Source organism: Stegostoma tigrinum, chromosome 32 (genome assembly GCF_030684315.1).
Source record: "Stegostoma tigrinum isolate sSteTig4 chromosome 32, sSteTig4.hap1, whole genome shotgun sequence".
Lineage (NCBI taxonomy): Eukaryota > Metazoa > Chordata > Chondrichthyes > Orectolobiformes > Stegostomatidae > Stegostoma > Stegostoma tigrinum.
Genome location: NC_081385.1, coordinates 37,742,152 through 37,754,927, shown reverse-complemented (window position 1 = coordinate 37,754,927; position 12,776 = coordinate 37,742,152). Strand labels below are relative to the sequence as shown.

Genomic DNA, 12,776 nt, shown 5'->3' with positions numbered 1-12,776 from the left:
CCCCCATCCCCCCTCATCCTCCTCCTCCTCCTCCCCCCATCCCCCCCTCCTCCTCCTCCCCCCAATCCCCCCCTCCTCCTCCCCCCATCCCCCCACCTCCTCCTCCCCCCATCCCCTCCTCCTCCTCCCCCCCATCCCCTCCTCCTCCTCCTCCCCCCCATCCCCCCCCTCCTCCTCCTCCCCCCATCCCCCCCTCCTCCTCCTCCCCCCATCCCCCCCTCCTCCTCCTCCTCCTCCCCCCCATCCCCCCCCCCTCCTCCTCCTCCCTCCCCCCATCCCCCCCCTCCTCCTCCTCCTCCCTCCCCCCATTCCCACCCCCTCCTCCTCCCCCCATCCCCCCCTCCTCCTCCCCCCCATCCCCCCCTCCTCCTCTCCCCCATCCCCCCCTCCTCCTCCTTCTCCCCCCATCCCCCCCTCCTCCTCCTCCTCCCCCCATCCCCCCCTCCTCCTCCTCTCTCCCCCCCCAAATCTTCTCCTCCTCTCCTCCTCCTCCTCCTCCTCCTCCTCCTCCTCCTCATCCTCTCTTTGTCTGTTTGTTTGGGTTTATTGCTGAGGAATCAGCGGACTGTGTTCATACATGTGATATGTACATATCACCTCAGCAATAAACCCAAACAAACAGACAAAACGGGCTCAGAAACCATAACCACTCTCCCCTACATCAAAGACATTTCCGAAATGACTGCCAGACTACTCGGACCTCTTGGCATCAGGGTAGCCCACAAGCCCACCAACACACTAAAACAGCAGCTAATGAACTTAAAAGACCTTATACAGACAACAAACAAAACGAACGTCATCTACAAAATACCTTGCAAGAACTGTGACAAACACTACATTGGACAAACTGGCAGAAAGCTAGCTACCAGGATACACGAACATCAACTAGCCACAAAACGACATGACCCACTATCACTCGTATCCTTACATACAGAAGAGGAAAGACACCACTTTGATTGGGACAACACATCCATCCTAGGACAAGCCAAACAGAGACATGCACGAGAATTCCTAGAAGATTGGCATTCCAACCGGAACTCCATCAACAAACACATTGATTTGGAGCCAATCTACCATCCCCTGAGAAAAAGAACAGGAAATGACATCACCAACGCAGGAAATGACATCACCAACCCAAGGAAACCTAAAGAGATAAATAGAAAGCGGGACATAACACCAGCACTTCGTTGGAGGCTCACTGATGATGTTACCTAGAAAGGTGACGAAACGTCTGAAAACGAACCTTTCAGCTCAGCGAGCAAACTCACACCCAGAATCTCAACCTGAGCTACAAATCTTCTCAAAACTCGCTAGCCTTCTTCACTATCCTGTCTACCTGCGACTGTACTTTCAAGGAACTATGAACCTGCATTAGAGGGTCTCTTTGTTCAGCAGCGCTCCCCAGAACCTTACCGTTATGTATATCAGTCTTGCCCTGACTTGCCTGTCCAAAATGCAGCACGTCACAGTTATCTACATTAATCTCCACCTATCACTCCTCGACCAATTGGCCCATCTGACCAAGATTCCGTTGAACTCTGAGGTAAACATCTTTGCTACCCATTGCACCTCCAATTTGCAAACTTATTAACCATACCTCCTATGTTCACATCCGAATCATTTATGTAAATGACAAAAAGCAGTGGACACAGCACCGATCCTTATGGCACACCCCCCCCTCAAAGGGCTCCAATCTGAAAAACAACCCTCCATCACCACCCTCTCATTCTACCTTTGAGCCAGTTTTGTATCCAAATAACTAGCTCTTCCTGTGTTGTATTCCATGTGATCTAAACTTGTTAACCAGTCTACCAAGAGTAACCTCATTGAATGCTTTCCTGAAGTCCGTATAGACCGTGTCCACTACTCTGTCTTCATCAGTCCTCTTTGTTACTTCTTCAAAAAACAATTTAATTAAGTTAGTGAGACATGATTTCCTATGCACAAATCCACATTAACTATCTCTAATCAATCCTTGCCTTTCCAAATACATGTGAATCCTATCCCTCATGATCCCTTTCAACAGCTTGCCTACCACTGATGTCAGGGTCAAAAGTCTATGGTTCCCTGGCTTTTCCTTACTATCTTTCTTAAATAATGTTACCACGTTAGCCAACCTCCAGTCTTCTGGCACCTCACCTGTGATTATCAATGATATAATAGCTCAGCAAGGGGCCCAGCAATCACCTCCCTTGCTTCCCACAGAGTTCTAAGGTACACCTGATCAGGTCCAGGGGATTTATCTGCCTTGATTAGTTTTAAGACATACAGCACCACCTCCTCTGTAACATGGACATTTTTCAGCTGTAGCTGTCTATTTCCCCAAGTTCCATATCTTCTATATCCTTCTCCACAGTTAGTGCTAATGCAGATATTTGTTTCGCATCTCCCCCATCTTCCACAGATTGCACACACAGGCAGCCTTGCTAACCTTTAAGGGCCCTATTCCCTCCCTAGTTACTCTTTTGTTGTTAATGTATTTGTAGAATCTCTTTGGATTCTCTCTAATCCAATTTGCCAAAGCTATCTCATGTCCCCCTTTTGCCCTCCTGGTTTCCCTCTTAAGTATACTCCTACTGCCTTTATACTGTTACACAGATAAAGTCAATCCCTGCTGTCCATACCTGACATATGCTTCCTTCTTTTTCTTGACCAGAACCTCAACATCTTTACTTGTCCAGTATTCCCTACACCTACCAGCCTTGTCCTTTCCTGTAACAGGAACATACTGTCTCTGAACTCATGTTTTCTCATTTTTAAAGGCTTCTCATTTTCCGACAGTCTCTTGACCTGCAAATATCTGCTCCAAATCAACTTTTGAAAGTTCTTGCTCAAATCTGTTAAAATTAGCCTTCCTCCAGTTTCGAATTTTAACTTTAGATCCAATCTGTCCTTTTCCATTACTAATTTAAAACAAATAGAATTATGATCACTGGCCCCAAAGTGCTTCCCTCACTGACAGCTTAGTCACATGTGCAGCGTTATTTCTCAAGAGTAGGTCATGTTTTACTCCTTCTCTAGTCCACATACTAAAATCGGAAAGTTTCCTCGGACACACTTAACAAATTCCTCTTCATCCAGACCCTTAATCCTGTGAAAGTCTCAGCCTCTATTTGGAAAGTTAAAATCACCTACTGTTAGCATCCTATTATACTTACAGATATCTGAGACCCCTTACAAATTTGCTTCTTAATTTCCCGCTGACTGTTGGGGGTTTGATAATACAATCCCAATACGGTGATCCTCCCTTTCTTATTTCTCAGCTCTACTCAACTAACTTGCCTGGAAGTATTCCCAGGAATATCCTCTCTAAGTAAAGCCATAATGTTATCCCTGATCAAAAACATCACTCCCCTCCCCTCTCGCCTCCCCACCTCGATCCTTCCTTTAGTATCTATACCCTGGAACATTATGCTGCCATTCCTGTCCATCCCTGGGTCACGTCTCTGTGATCACACACTGTAAAACAAATCATAGGGGATGTTCACACCATCACCTTCTGAGGGGAGTTAGAGATGGGCAATGAATTCAGGCCTTGCCAACACACCCTCATCCTGTAAACTAGGTTAGTGGGTGATACCATTGCCAGTGAATCAGAAGATTGTGAATTCTGACATCTCCCAATATTTGAGCACATAAATCTGGGCTGATCCTCCTAGTGCAGCACTATAGAATTGAAGTAGCTGACCTCTGCATTAGAAGTTTAAACCAAAGCTTGATCTGCCCTCTTGAAAATGTCGAGATCTGTGACAATTCCAAGACCAGCAGGAGAATTCTTCTCGGTGTCCTGGCTATTAACTATCGATCAATGAACTTCATAGAATGTATGATTTGACCATTGCTGTTTAAGGCGCACAATTTCCCACATGGTAATAATGTCTGCACTTCAGAAATTCATCATTTTCGGTCAAGTGTCTTACGAAATCATCAGGTCATGAAAGGTCCTATAAAATGTAAGTCTTTTTCAGGTCTGGGTGAATACTGAAAGAATCGGTCAGTGAGGTTTGAGATGTATGAACTGCCTTTGACCAAATTTGTCAGAAACAAAGTTTACTACCATTTCTTCTGAAGAGTTTCTGTTTCTTTGCAGTGTTTTGTTAGTGTCTTCACCTACGATGCCTCAGCTTGGGAACCTTTTGTCTGGAACACAGCCAGCGCAATACACTGGGCCACAGACACAAGCTCGGATCCTGTCTCAGTCTGTTGCTGCTCCTCTGCCCCAGGTCCGGGTAGTCTCTGCTCAACAAGGTTTAACTTCCACTTCACATCAAACCTCTGTCGTACAACAAGTCCAACAACATCAACATCAGATGCGGCTCCCAGCGGTCACTGCAGCAGCTCACACTAAGGTACTGCCTCAGGTAAGGAGTAGGTACACAGCTTGCTGTGCCCTGCAATTTGTGGACATGTTCACTTGGAGTGTACAAGTGTTCCCAAACCAAGTTTGTTTCATCTGCTTTGGAGCTGATGTTGCATTGAGGTCAATGTGGGAATTTACTTCTATAGAATTAAAATTTACAGCACAGTACACCCATTGAGCCTATCATAGCTTCACCAGCGGTCACTGTTCAACGTGCTGTCATCCAGTTTCCTCATCCTGTCTTCTTTCTATTAACATTAATACTTTTCAAATGTTTATCCAATTCTGCTTTTAAAATAAGCTGTATCCTCTGTTCCAATAAAGGTATTGCTACTTTGGGCTTTTCCCAAAATGTAAGATTGCCCATTTTTCTGTTTAAACTTTATCTGTTAGATTTCTACTTGCTCTACAGGACTTTATGTGCCTTGTGCAACTTTCTGCAATCACCCCACAGATTGTCACCCTATTTTATTTGGTATTGTCAGCAAACTGCCGAGTGACTTCTGTTGCATCTAAGTCTAAAATCTTACTGTAAATGGAAGATGAAAGATGTAGGTTCTGGGCATGCTGCTATCTACACCCTGCTGTCTCAATATTCATTTACTTCCACTGTTGTTGTTATTCCTTCTCCAAGTGGCTATATTCTTGCTAATATTGTATACTCCCATTTCTGTAACAGGTTGAGCATATTTTGAGCAAATAACAGGAAACCCTCACTGAATATATTGTGCAGCATCTAATTCAAGGTTACATTGAACTGATAGGACATGGAATTGGAATTCTCTGCCTTACTGGTTGAAAGTCTGAATAAATAATTCGTTAGATATGACTGTATAGGAGAGACTCATCATGGTTTCATTTTATTTCTAGCATATTACAATGTCTTTGGGCAGAATACGCCATGAGAACAGGGGAACAGCTGCAGCATTAGCATGTCTAACAGTGATCTTATTATTCATGATAAGACTGAATGGGCTGCTTCAGATTGGAATAGTGTTGGAGGTGGCAGTGTGTCTAGAGTGTGACATAATCAAAATTGTCTAAATAGTTGAGAGTTTTATGAATGAGAGATGAGTTTTCTGATTCTGTAATAATTCTTGCAGTCTATTCTGACGATGCCAGTAAAGGCTCAGTCTGGTGCCAATACTGTCCACATCCAGCAGGGCTCTGCAAAAACCAATCTGACGATGGCTGGAATCAGCGCTGCTTCCAAAACTGTATCCAGCACATTGAACAGCACCACATCCAGCTCTGCCAGCATCATCATACAGAGTGTAGCTGGACAAAACATCATGAGGCAGGTGGGTACAGGAACAGCAAACCTTTGCTTGGATTGGGTTGTGGAGGGGGGCAAAGGAAGGTGACATATTGTTAGTGAAGTTGTTTTCTGGTGACATTGGTGGCCATGACATTTTCCTTCTTTCATTGTGAGCTGCACTAGATGTGAATCTAGTGTTGTAGACTGGAACTTTGGTCTAACAGTTTTCAACATTCTCTTTTCTGATATCTTCAGTAACCAGGTCTTTGCTCCCATCAGGTGCATCAGTTACTATTGCACTTGGAGAGTTTGAATATTACTAAGCTGGAGAGGGTTCAGAAGAGATTTACCAGGATATTGCCTGGAAAGGAGAGTTTGAATTATAAGGAGACACTGGAAAGGCTGGGACGTTCTCACTGAAGCGTAGGAGGTTGCAGGTGACCTTATAGAGGTTTATAAAATCATGAAGGATATAGATAAGATGAATGGCAACTGTCTTTTCCCTAGGGTTGGGGATTTCAAGACTGGAGGTACGCTTTTAAGGTGAGAGGAGAAAAATTTTAAAAAGCCATGAGAGGCAGTCTTTTTGCACACAAAGTGGTTCGTGAGTGGAGTCAGCATCCACAGAAAATGGTGGATGTGGGTACAGTTAGAGCATTTAAAAGACATTTGGATATGTACGTGATTAAGAAACGTTTGGAGGGATATGGGCCAAGCACAAGCAGGTGGGACTAGTTTAGTTTAGGATTATGTTTGGCATGGACTGGTTAAACCGAAGGGTCTATTTCCATTCTGTATGACTCTGCAACTCTTTGAATCATGATCCTTTGCAAAGACACCTTCATTGTAGAATCGTGTGTGATTTCAATCTGCTCTGCTCATGCTTGAGTTTCCTCCAAAGATAGGGAAAGGCAATGTTTTATTTTTAAAAAATAGTTTGCTCCTAAACCCTCTGGTTTTCCAGTTACATAACCACGTCTTTTATTGAAATAGCACTTCAACCCAAACCAGAGACAATACTAATTCCATTGCTGTTGTGATACAGCAGAGGCCACAGTCAACTACAATTCATTGAATTAGCTCACTGAATCATTCAAGTTCCTTATCTGAGACTGGGCATGTGATGACTGAAGTTCCTCCTCCATATTTGGTGTCTTCATGGCACCTTCTGGAGCTTCACATCACCTAGTAAATTGCTGCTGATACATTGTCAAAGGCATTTTGTAAAATAATTGAACTGCGATCTGAGCAGCAGACTTCGGATTAACAGCCTGTGTTTTACCAGGTTTCTGGCAGGGCTAAGATTCCCGTTTATAGGCCTAACTCTGGTTATTAAAGCTGAGAGTTGTGAATAAATGCCTGCAGTAATTGATTGGAGAATATTTTTGTCTAGGTTGCTATTGCAGGCCAACTTGGGGTGAAGACACAGTCCAGTACTGGGATCCCACTTACAGCAACAAACATCCGGACCAAGGGCAAAGATGTTCTGCGGTTGGCACCTTCCTCCATCACTACTGACTCCAAGGGCCAAACAGTGCTTCGCATCACACAGGACATGATGGCCACACTGACCAAAGCACCAGTTACTACAGTGAAACTCACCCCAGACTTGCTGGGTGGTAAAGGCATTTCAGCCACTTTACACGTCACCTCTGCCATGCAGCCAACTGATTCCATGGTGAAGGCACCTACCAGCACCACCTCTTCCACCACCTCCACAGTGGTCAAGGTTACACCAGACTTAAAAGTAACTGAGGCAAGCAGCACGGCCATCCGACTGATGCCTGCACTGGCTGTAACAGTAGCTGACCAGAAGGCTAAGGCTAGTGTTCCTCTCTCTTCAACAGACACTAAACCGGCAGCTACCATCAGACTAATGCCGGGACTAGGTGTCATTCCCAAATCAGGACAGGCCATTGCTGTGGCAACTTCCAGCAAACTGTTCACTGCTGCTGGTACAATGACCTCAGCAGCAGTAACTCTGGCAACAGCAGGATCAAAAGCAATCACTAAAGTAACACCAACAGCTGGGCTGCCAATCTCTATAGGAACAGGCACTGCCACAGTGAGGCAGGTTCCTGTCAGTGCAACCATGGTGTCTACGACACAGGCGGTAAGTTCAAATCGCTGACTCATTCATCCTTGGCAATTGCATTTCTGCCCACAGGAAGTATTTCAGGAGGCCCAACAACAGCAGTGATCCCTAACCATGACAGTGTGTGTTCTCCATGACTTGACTCCTGTCTCTGTCACCTCTCTGTACCCTCTATCCTACATGTAGCGTACCAAATGGAAATGTTTTAAAACTCATACTTTTAAATCTTCTATGTTCTTTGCCCTCCTTATCTTTGTAACTTGCTGTCCCTCAAAGACCTTTGAGATATCTAACCTCCTCCAATTTTCACCTCTTAGATGTGTTGAACTTGAATAATCTCACCTTTGGTAGACATGTCCTAAACTTAAGAATTTCCTTCCCAGAAATCTCAACCTTTTGCTTTTTAAAAAGTACTTATTTGACTTAAGTTTTGGCTACCAGTCTTCTGTTCATTGTGTGACTCAGTGTTAAAAAATTTTGTTTGAAAAGACTTCCATGATATGTCTTGAGACGTGTTCCTGTGGTAAGTGGTGGTGTATAAATGAAATTCTTACTGTGAATATATCATCATTATATCTTGCACTTTCATTCTTTAGCGAAAACAAAGTGTTTAAAATGCCATTAGCACCTCCAGCAATGCAGCACTCCTGAAGTACAAAATTGTTTCTTAGATCTTGTCTCTTGGTTCTGGGGAAGTGTGGGAAAATGTTGCATTTGGAATAAGGTACTAGATCATGTAACTAGGAAGAAAGAAGTAGACTTTGCCTCGTTTAAACAATTTTCTGGCACGTGTAGCCTATCAAATAAGTGATAATTTTGGGCACCAGCTGCCCAGTGCATGGGTATATTCTGACATTGGATCGTTGGGCAGTGGTGAGAGTGGTTGAGAGTTTGAATAAAATGGTTAGGGGCATTCATAGTTTTGGGACACAGTGGTGGAGGCTGTTGGGGATACAGGACACAATTTTTTTGGCTTTACCCAAAACCCAGATGCTGGTCCTTCTAACCCATAGTTTCTATCTCGTTTCTGGACAGTAATAAAGATCCTTCATTTCAAGTTCCAGACTTCCATCACAAGCGTAATTCCATTGATTTCTCAATAGTATCAGCCATGATCTGACCAATAGGAATTCTCCCCATTCCTTCCTCAGCTTCCTGACTTATCAGAAATATTTATTTCTGTTAGTAGATATGATGGGAATAATATCTGTGGACTGTTACCTGAGTGTGGAATGATATATTTACATCAGTGTCCTATTAGTAGCCTCTCTGCTTCCTTTTTCTTTAACAGATCAAGATATATTCTTGGGAATGGCATGCATTACTTTCAATCTTGCCTTTAAAAGTGCTATGCTGCCCAGTCCAGTTACTTAAGCTCATTTCTTTCAAAAATTAAATGTTTCAATTGGACTTATTCTGTTTCACACTGCAACCTTGTCTGAGATCCCTGTTGCGACAGTGTCTCTGACTCAGGTCTGCAGCTGCATCTTCCGACTCAATTTCCTTGACCAGATATTGTCTGCAGCAATTCAGTATACTGTCCTGGATCATGATTTTGGTACATGCTTCCTCTGATGTTTAGCCTTCCTCACCAATTTTCTATTTTGTTTAAAGACATTTAATAAAAGTACCCATTTAGAGACAAAAAACCTGCACATGCTGGAATCCAAGGTAGACACACAGGAGGCTGGAAGAACACAGCAAGCCAGGCATCCTCCAGTCCTAAAGGAGGGTAATACCCAAAACATTGCCTGCTCCTTTCCCCCAGATGCTGCCTGGCTTGCTGTGTTCTTCCACCCTCCTGTTATCTACCTGATAAGGCACCCAAGACTGATACTGAAGCCTATGGAATTCTGAACAAATTATTAATGTGGTTGGGGAGTTGGCTGAGCAACAGTAATGATCAGGTACTGGAACCAGAAGAATGTGGTGTTCCACAAAAAGTTATCTTGGGGCTTCACCTAGTCTACCTATTTGTCAATGACTTAGATGATGGAATAGAAAGTCACATGCCCAGATTTATCAATGGCACAAAATTTGTATTGTAAGTAGTGCGGATAGAAGCATCAAATTATTGAGATATTGAGAAATTGAGTGAATGGGCAAAACTATTGCTTTTAATGTAAACAGATGTGAAAACATTGGTTTGACCTGATAAGAATAGAACAGGGTACTTTAGATGTAGGCAGAGCTGGCTGGGCCAGCATTTATTGTTTATCCTTAATATCTTTTTGAGGTATTAATGATGTGAGCTGTCTGCTTAAACCACAGCAGCCCATGGGGAATAGTAAAGGCTACAATGCTGGAAATTACTAGTTTTTATTATTAAGGTTATAGGGAAAAGGCAGGAGTATGATAAGGTGACAGAGGGGGCAGTTAGCAAAATGCATGTCAGCTTGGGCTTCATAAAGTCATCGAGTACAAACACAGGATGTTTATACTGTATGTTATTGAAGCTCCAGGTAGGCCACAGCTCAGGTATTGTCTATTCTGGTCAAAAGGAGAATATTATTTAAGTTAAGAATAACTACCAAAAAACTGCAATGCAAATAAGCTTGGGCGAGTACTTATGCACAAAACACAGAAAAATAGCACACAGGTGCAGCAGCTAATCAGGCTGGTAAATGGGATGTTGACTCTTATTTCAAGAAAGTTGGACTTTAAGAGTAGACAAGTCTGACTGCAACTGTACAAGGTCACCTGTAGTAGTATGAGCAATTATTTAAGAAAAGATATCATTTCATTGATGGCAGTTCAGAGAAGGTTTACTAGAGATGATCCCTGGTATTGTCTTTTCAGCAAAGGCTGAATAGGTTGGGAATTTATTCATTAGAGTTTAGAAGAATGAGAGGTGATCTACATTGAAACGTGTAGGATTCTTTAGGGGTTTGACAAGTGTTACAAAGTACTTGTGAATTGGAAGGCAGGAAGTTAGAATTTGGTGTTTGTAAAAAACTGGGGGTGGGGCGGTCAGTCTCTTTAAAAGATGACGGACGTTTTCTTTGCTTAGGGCTTCAAAAAGGATGATTGTGGGAGGCAGCTTGTGGGTTTGCAGGTGCACAGATAGCATCCACATTGAAACATTTGTATTGAAAGGCCGTGTGGTTAGCTGGCCAAGCAGCAGTTTTGTTTTGTTATCAAGACTACAAGTTTTGATTTTAGCCAATCCATTTAAATCAGGTAGATACTAAAAACCAGAGATAATGGGAACTGTAGATGCTGGAGAATCCAAGATAATGAAGTGTGAAGCTGGATGAACACAGCAGGCCAAGCAGCATCTCAGGAGCACAAAAGCTAAAACCAATTAAGTTTAGAACCAGTAAGAACTGCTGATGCTGGAGAATCTGAGATAACGAGGTGTAGAGTTGGATGAACACATTTCTGAAGAAGGGTCTAGGCCCGAAACATCAGCCTTCCTGTTCCTCTGATGCTGCTTGACCTGCTGTGTTCATCCAGCTCTACACCTTGTTATCTTAAATTTAGAACTGATGGTTTTGACAACATAGGACCAATTGTAGGAAAGATTGATCTGTCATCAAGGGCATGAGAAAAGAGGGCAGTTGGACAAAGACAGGAGAGCTAACTGCTATCTGCTAGAGTTAACATCTCTCAGCTTGTGAGAGAAGATCACTGACTCTCACAGTTTTATCTAAGCTTTAGAGAAAGCACCATCTAAATCCAAGGTACCTATGGCACAGCTAGTTAATATTCCTGACAGAATATTCAATGGAGAAGGCATTCTAGACAGAATATTCTAGAAGACGTAACCTGGTGTAATTTCAAGAGACTAAAGTCTATATCTTTATTTTATGTAAGTGGGACTTGTATTTATTTGTATATCATATCATTAGAATCTTGTTTTATTTGGGAATAGTTCATAGTTAGAAGGGGTTTATATGATTTACTAATAGTTTAGTTAATTTGTTCACTGTTAGAGTTAGATAAATAAATGGTTTTTTTATTGTAAAGTGGGCGCCAGGAATTTACTTTATTTAACCACCAGAAGTTTCTGAAAGGCAGGTTACTCCACTTTTCGCACTCCTTTTTAAGAGATTATAGGGTGATGTACCCCTTTGTGGGTGTTTTGGTTTTAGTTCTCATAGCAGGATTGACAAAGGCAAATGCTGAGAGATTGATCCTCCTCAGTGGGACCCTGAGGCGAGAGTGCCTTGGCTCAGAATTAAGGCATGTTAATTTACGACTGAGCCGAGGAGAAATGTCTTCTGAGAGTTGAGGCTGTTTGAAGTCCTTTTCACAGAGAGTTATGGAGGCAGACCCCTTGAGTATATTAAGGCTTAGTTAGATGCACTCTTGATCAGTAGGGGAATTGAGGGTATTGGGGAAAGGGGAAGGAAGTGGATGTGAAGAATGTCGGAACAGTCTTGAGTGGTAGAGCAGGTGAGAGAGTGGAACGGCATACTCCTTTTCCTATTCCTACTGGTACACATCTGAGGCATCTAAGGTTGGGGCATTACCAATGCACAGAAGACCATGGTTTATAAGTGTAATCCTCTTCCTAAGCCTTAATTATTGCGCATCAACATTGATGCCAGTCTGATCCGTAACTTGACCAGATGTCCCTTGGAATATGAAACCTCCTGAATTTCTCCTTACCTGTTGGCAGCACACCCCTCCTTTTGTTTATGTCGTTAGACATAATCCTGCAATCTGTTCCCATTGTTGAGAAACTGTTGCCCATTGCAAAATAAGATTCTGTTGTCACAGAAAATGCCAGCTTCAATTTACAGAGCATGATGCAAATCAATAAAAGCTAAACAGCTGGTTTACCTGAAGTAAACAAAAAGAGAGGTTGATGGAAAAGCTCAGTCGGTCTGGCAGCATCTGTGAAGAGAAATCAGAGTTACCGTTTCAGGTCCGGTGACCCTTCCTCTGAACTGATGGTAGCTAGGAAAATGTAAGTTTATATGCAGAAGATGGGGAAGGGGCGGGGAACGGATTAAAGGTAGGTGGGAATAGACCCCAAAGAGAAAGGACAGTTGGACAGACAAAGGATTAGATAACAATCTTGCTGGGAGAGTGAATAGCTGATAGTGGCTAACAAT

The 12,776-nt window shown here is 43.0% G+C and overlaps 1 protein-coding gene across 4 annotated transcripts in view; it reads left to right on the top strand.

Annotated features, from left to right (window-relative positions):
* Positions 1–12,776, top strand: part of nfrkb (nuclear factor related to kappaB binding protein) — a 111,300-nt gene that overhangs the window by 82,826 nt on the left and 15,698 nt on the right. For 2 of the 4 annotated variants that reach the window (XM_048562385.2, XM_048562384.2), the window contains exons 21-23: positions 4,091–4,361; positions 5,464–5,661; positions 7,012–7,731. In XM_048562385.2, coding sequence (XP_048418342.1) covers positions 4,091–4,361; positions 5,464–5,661; positions 7,012–7,731 — 1,189 coding nt within the window. The remainder of the gene's footprint in view (positions 1–4,090; positions 4,362–5,463; positions 5,662–7,011; positions 7,732–12,776) is intronic. The other 2 variants (XM_048562386.2, XM_048562387.2) reach the window with 2 other exon arrangements.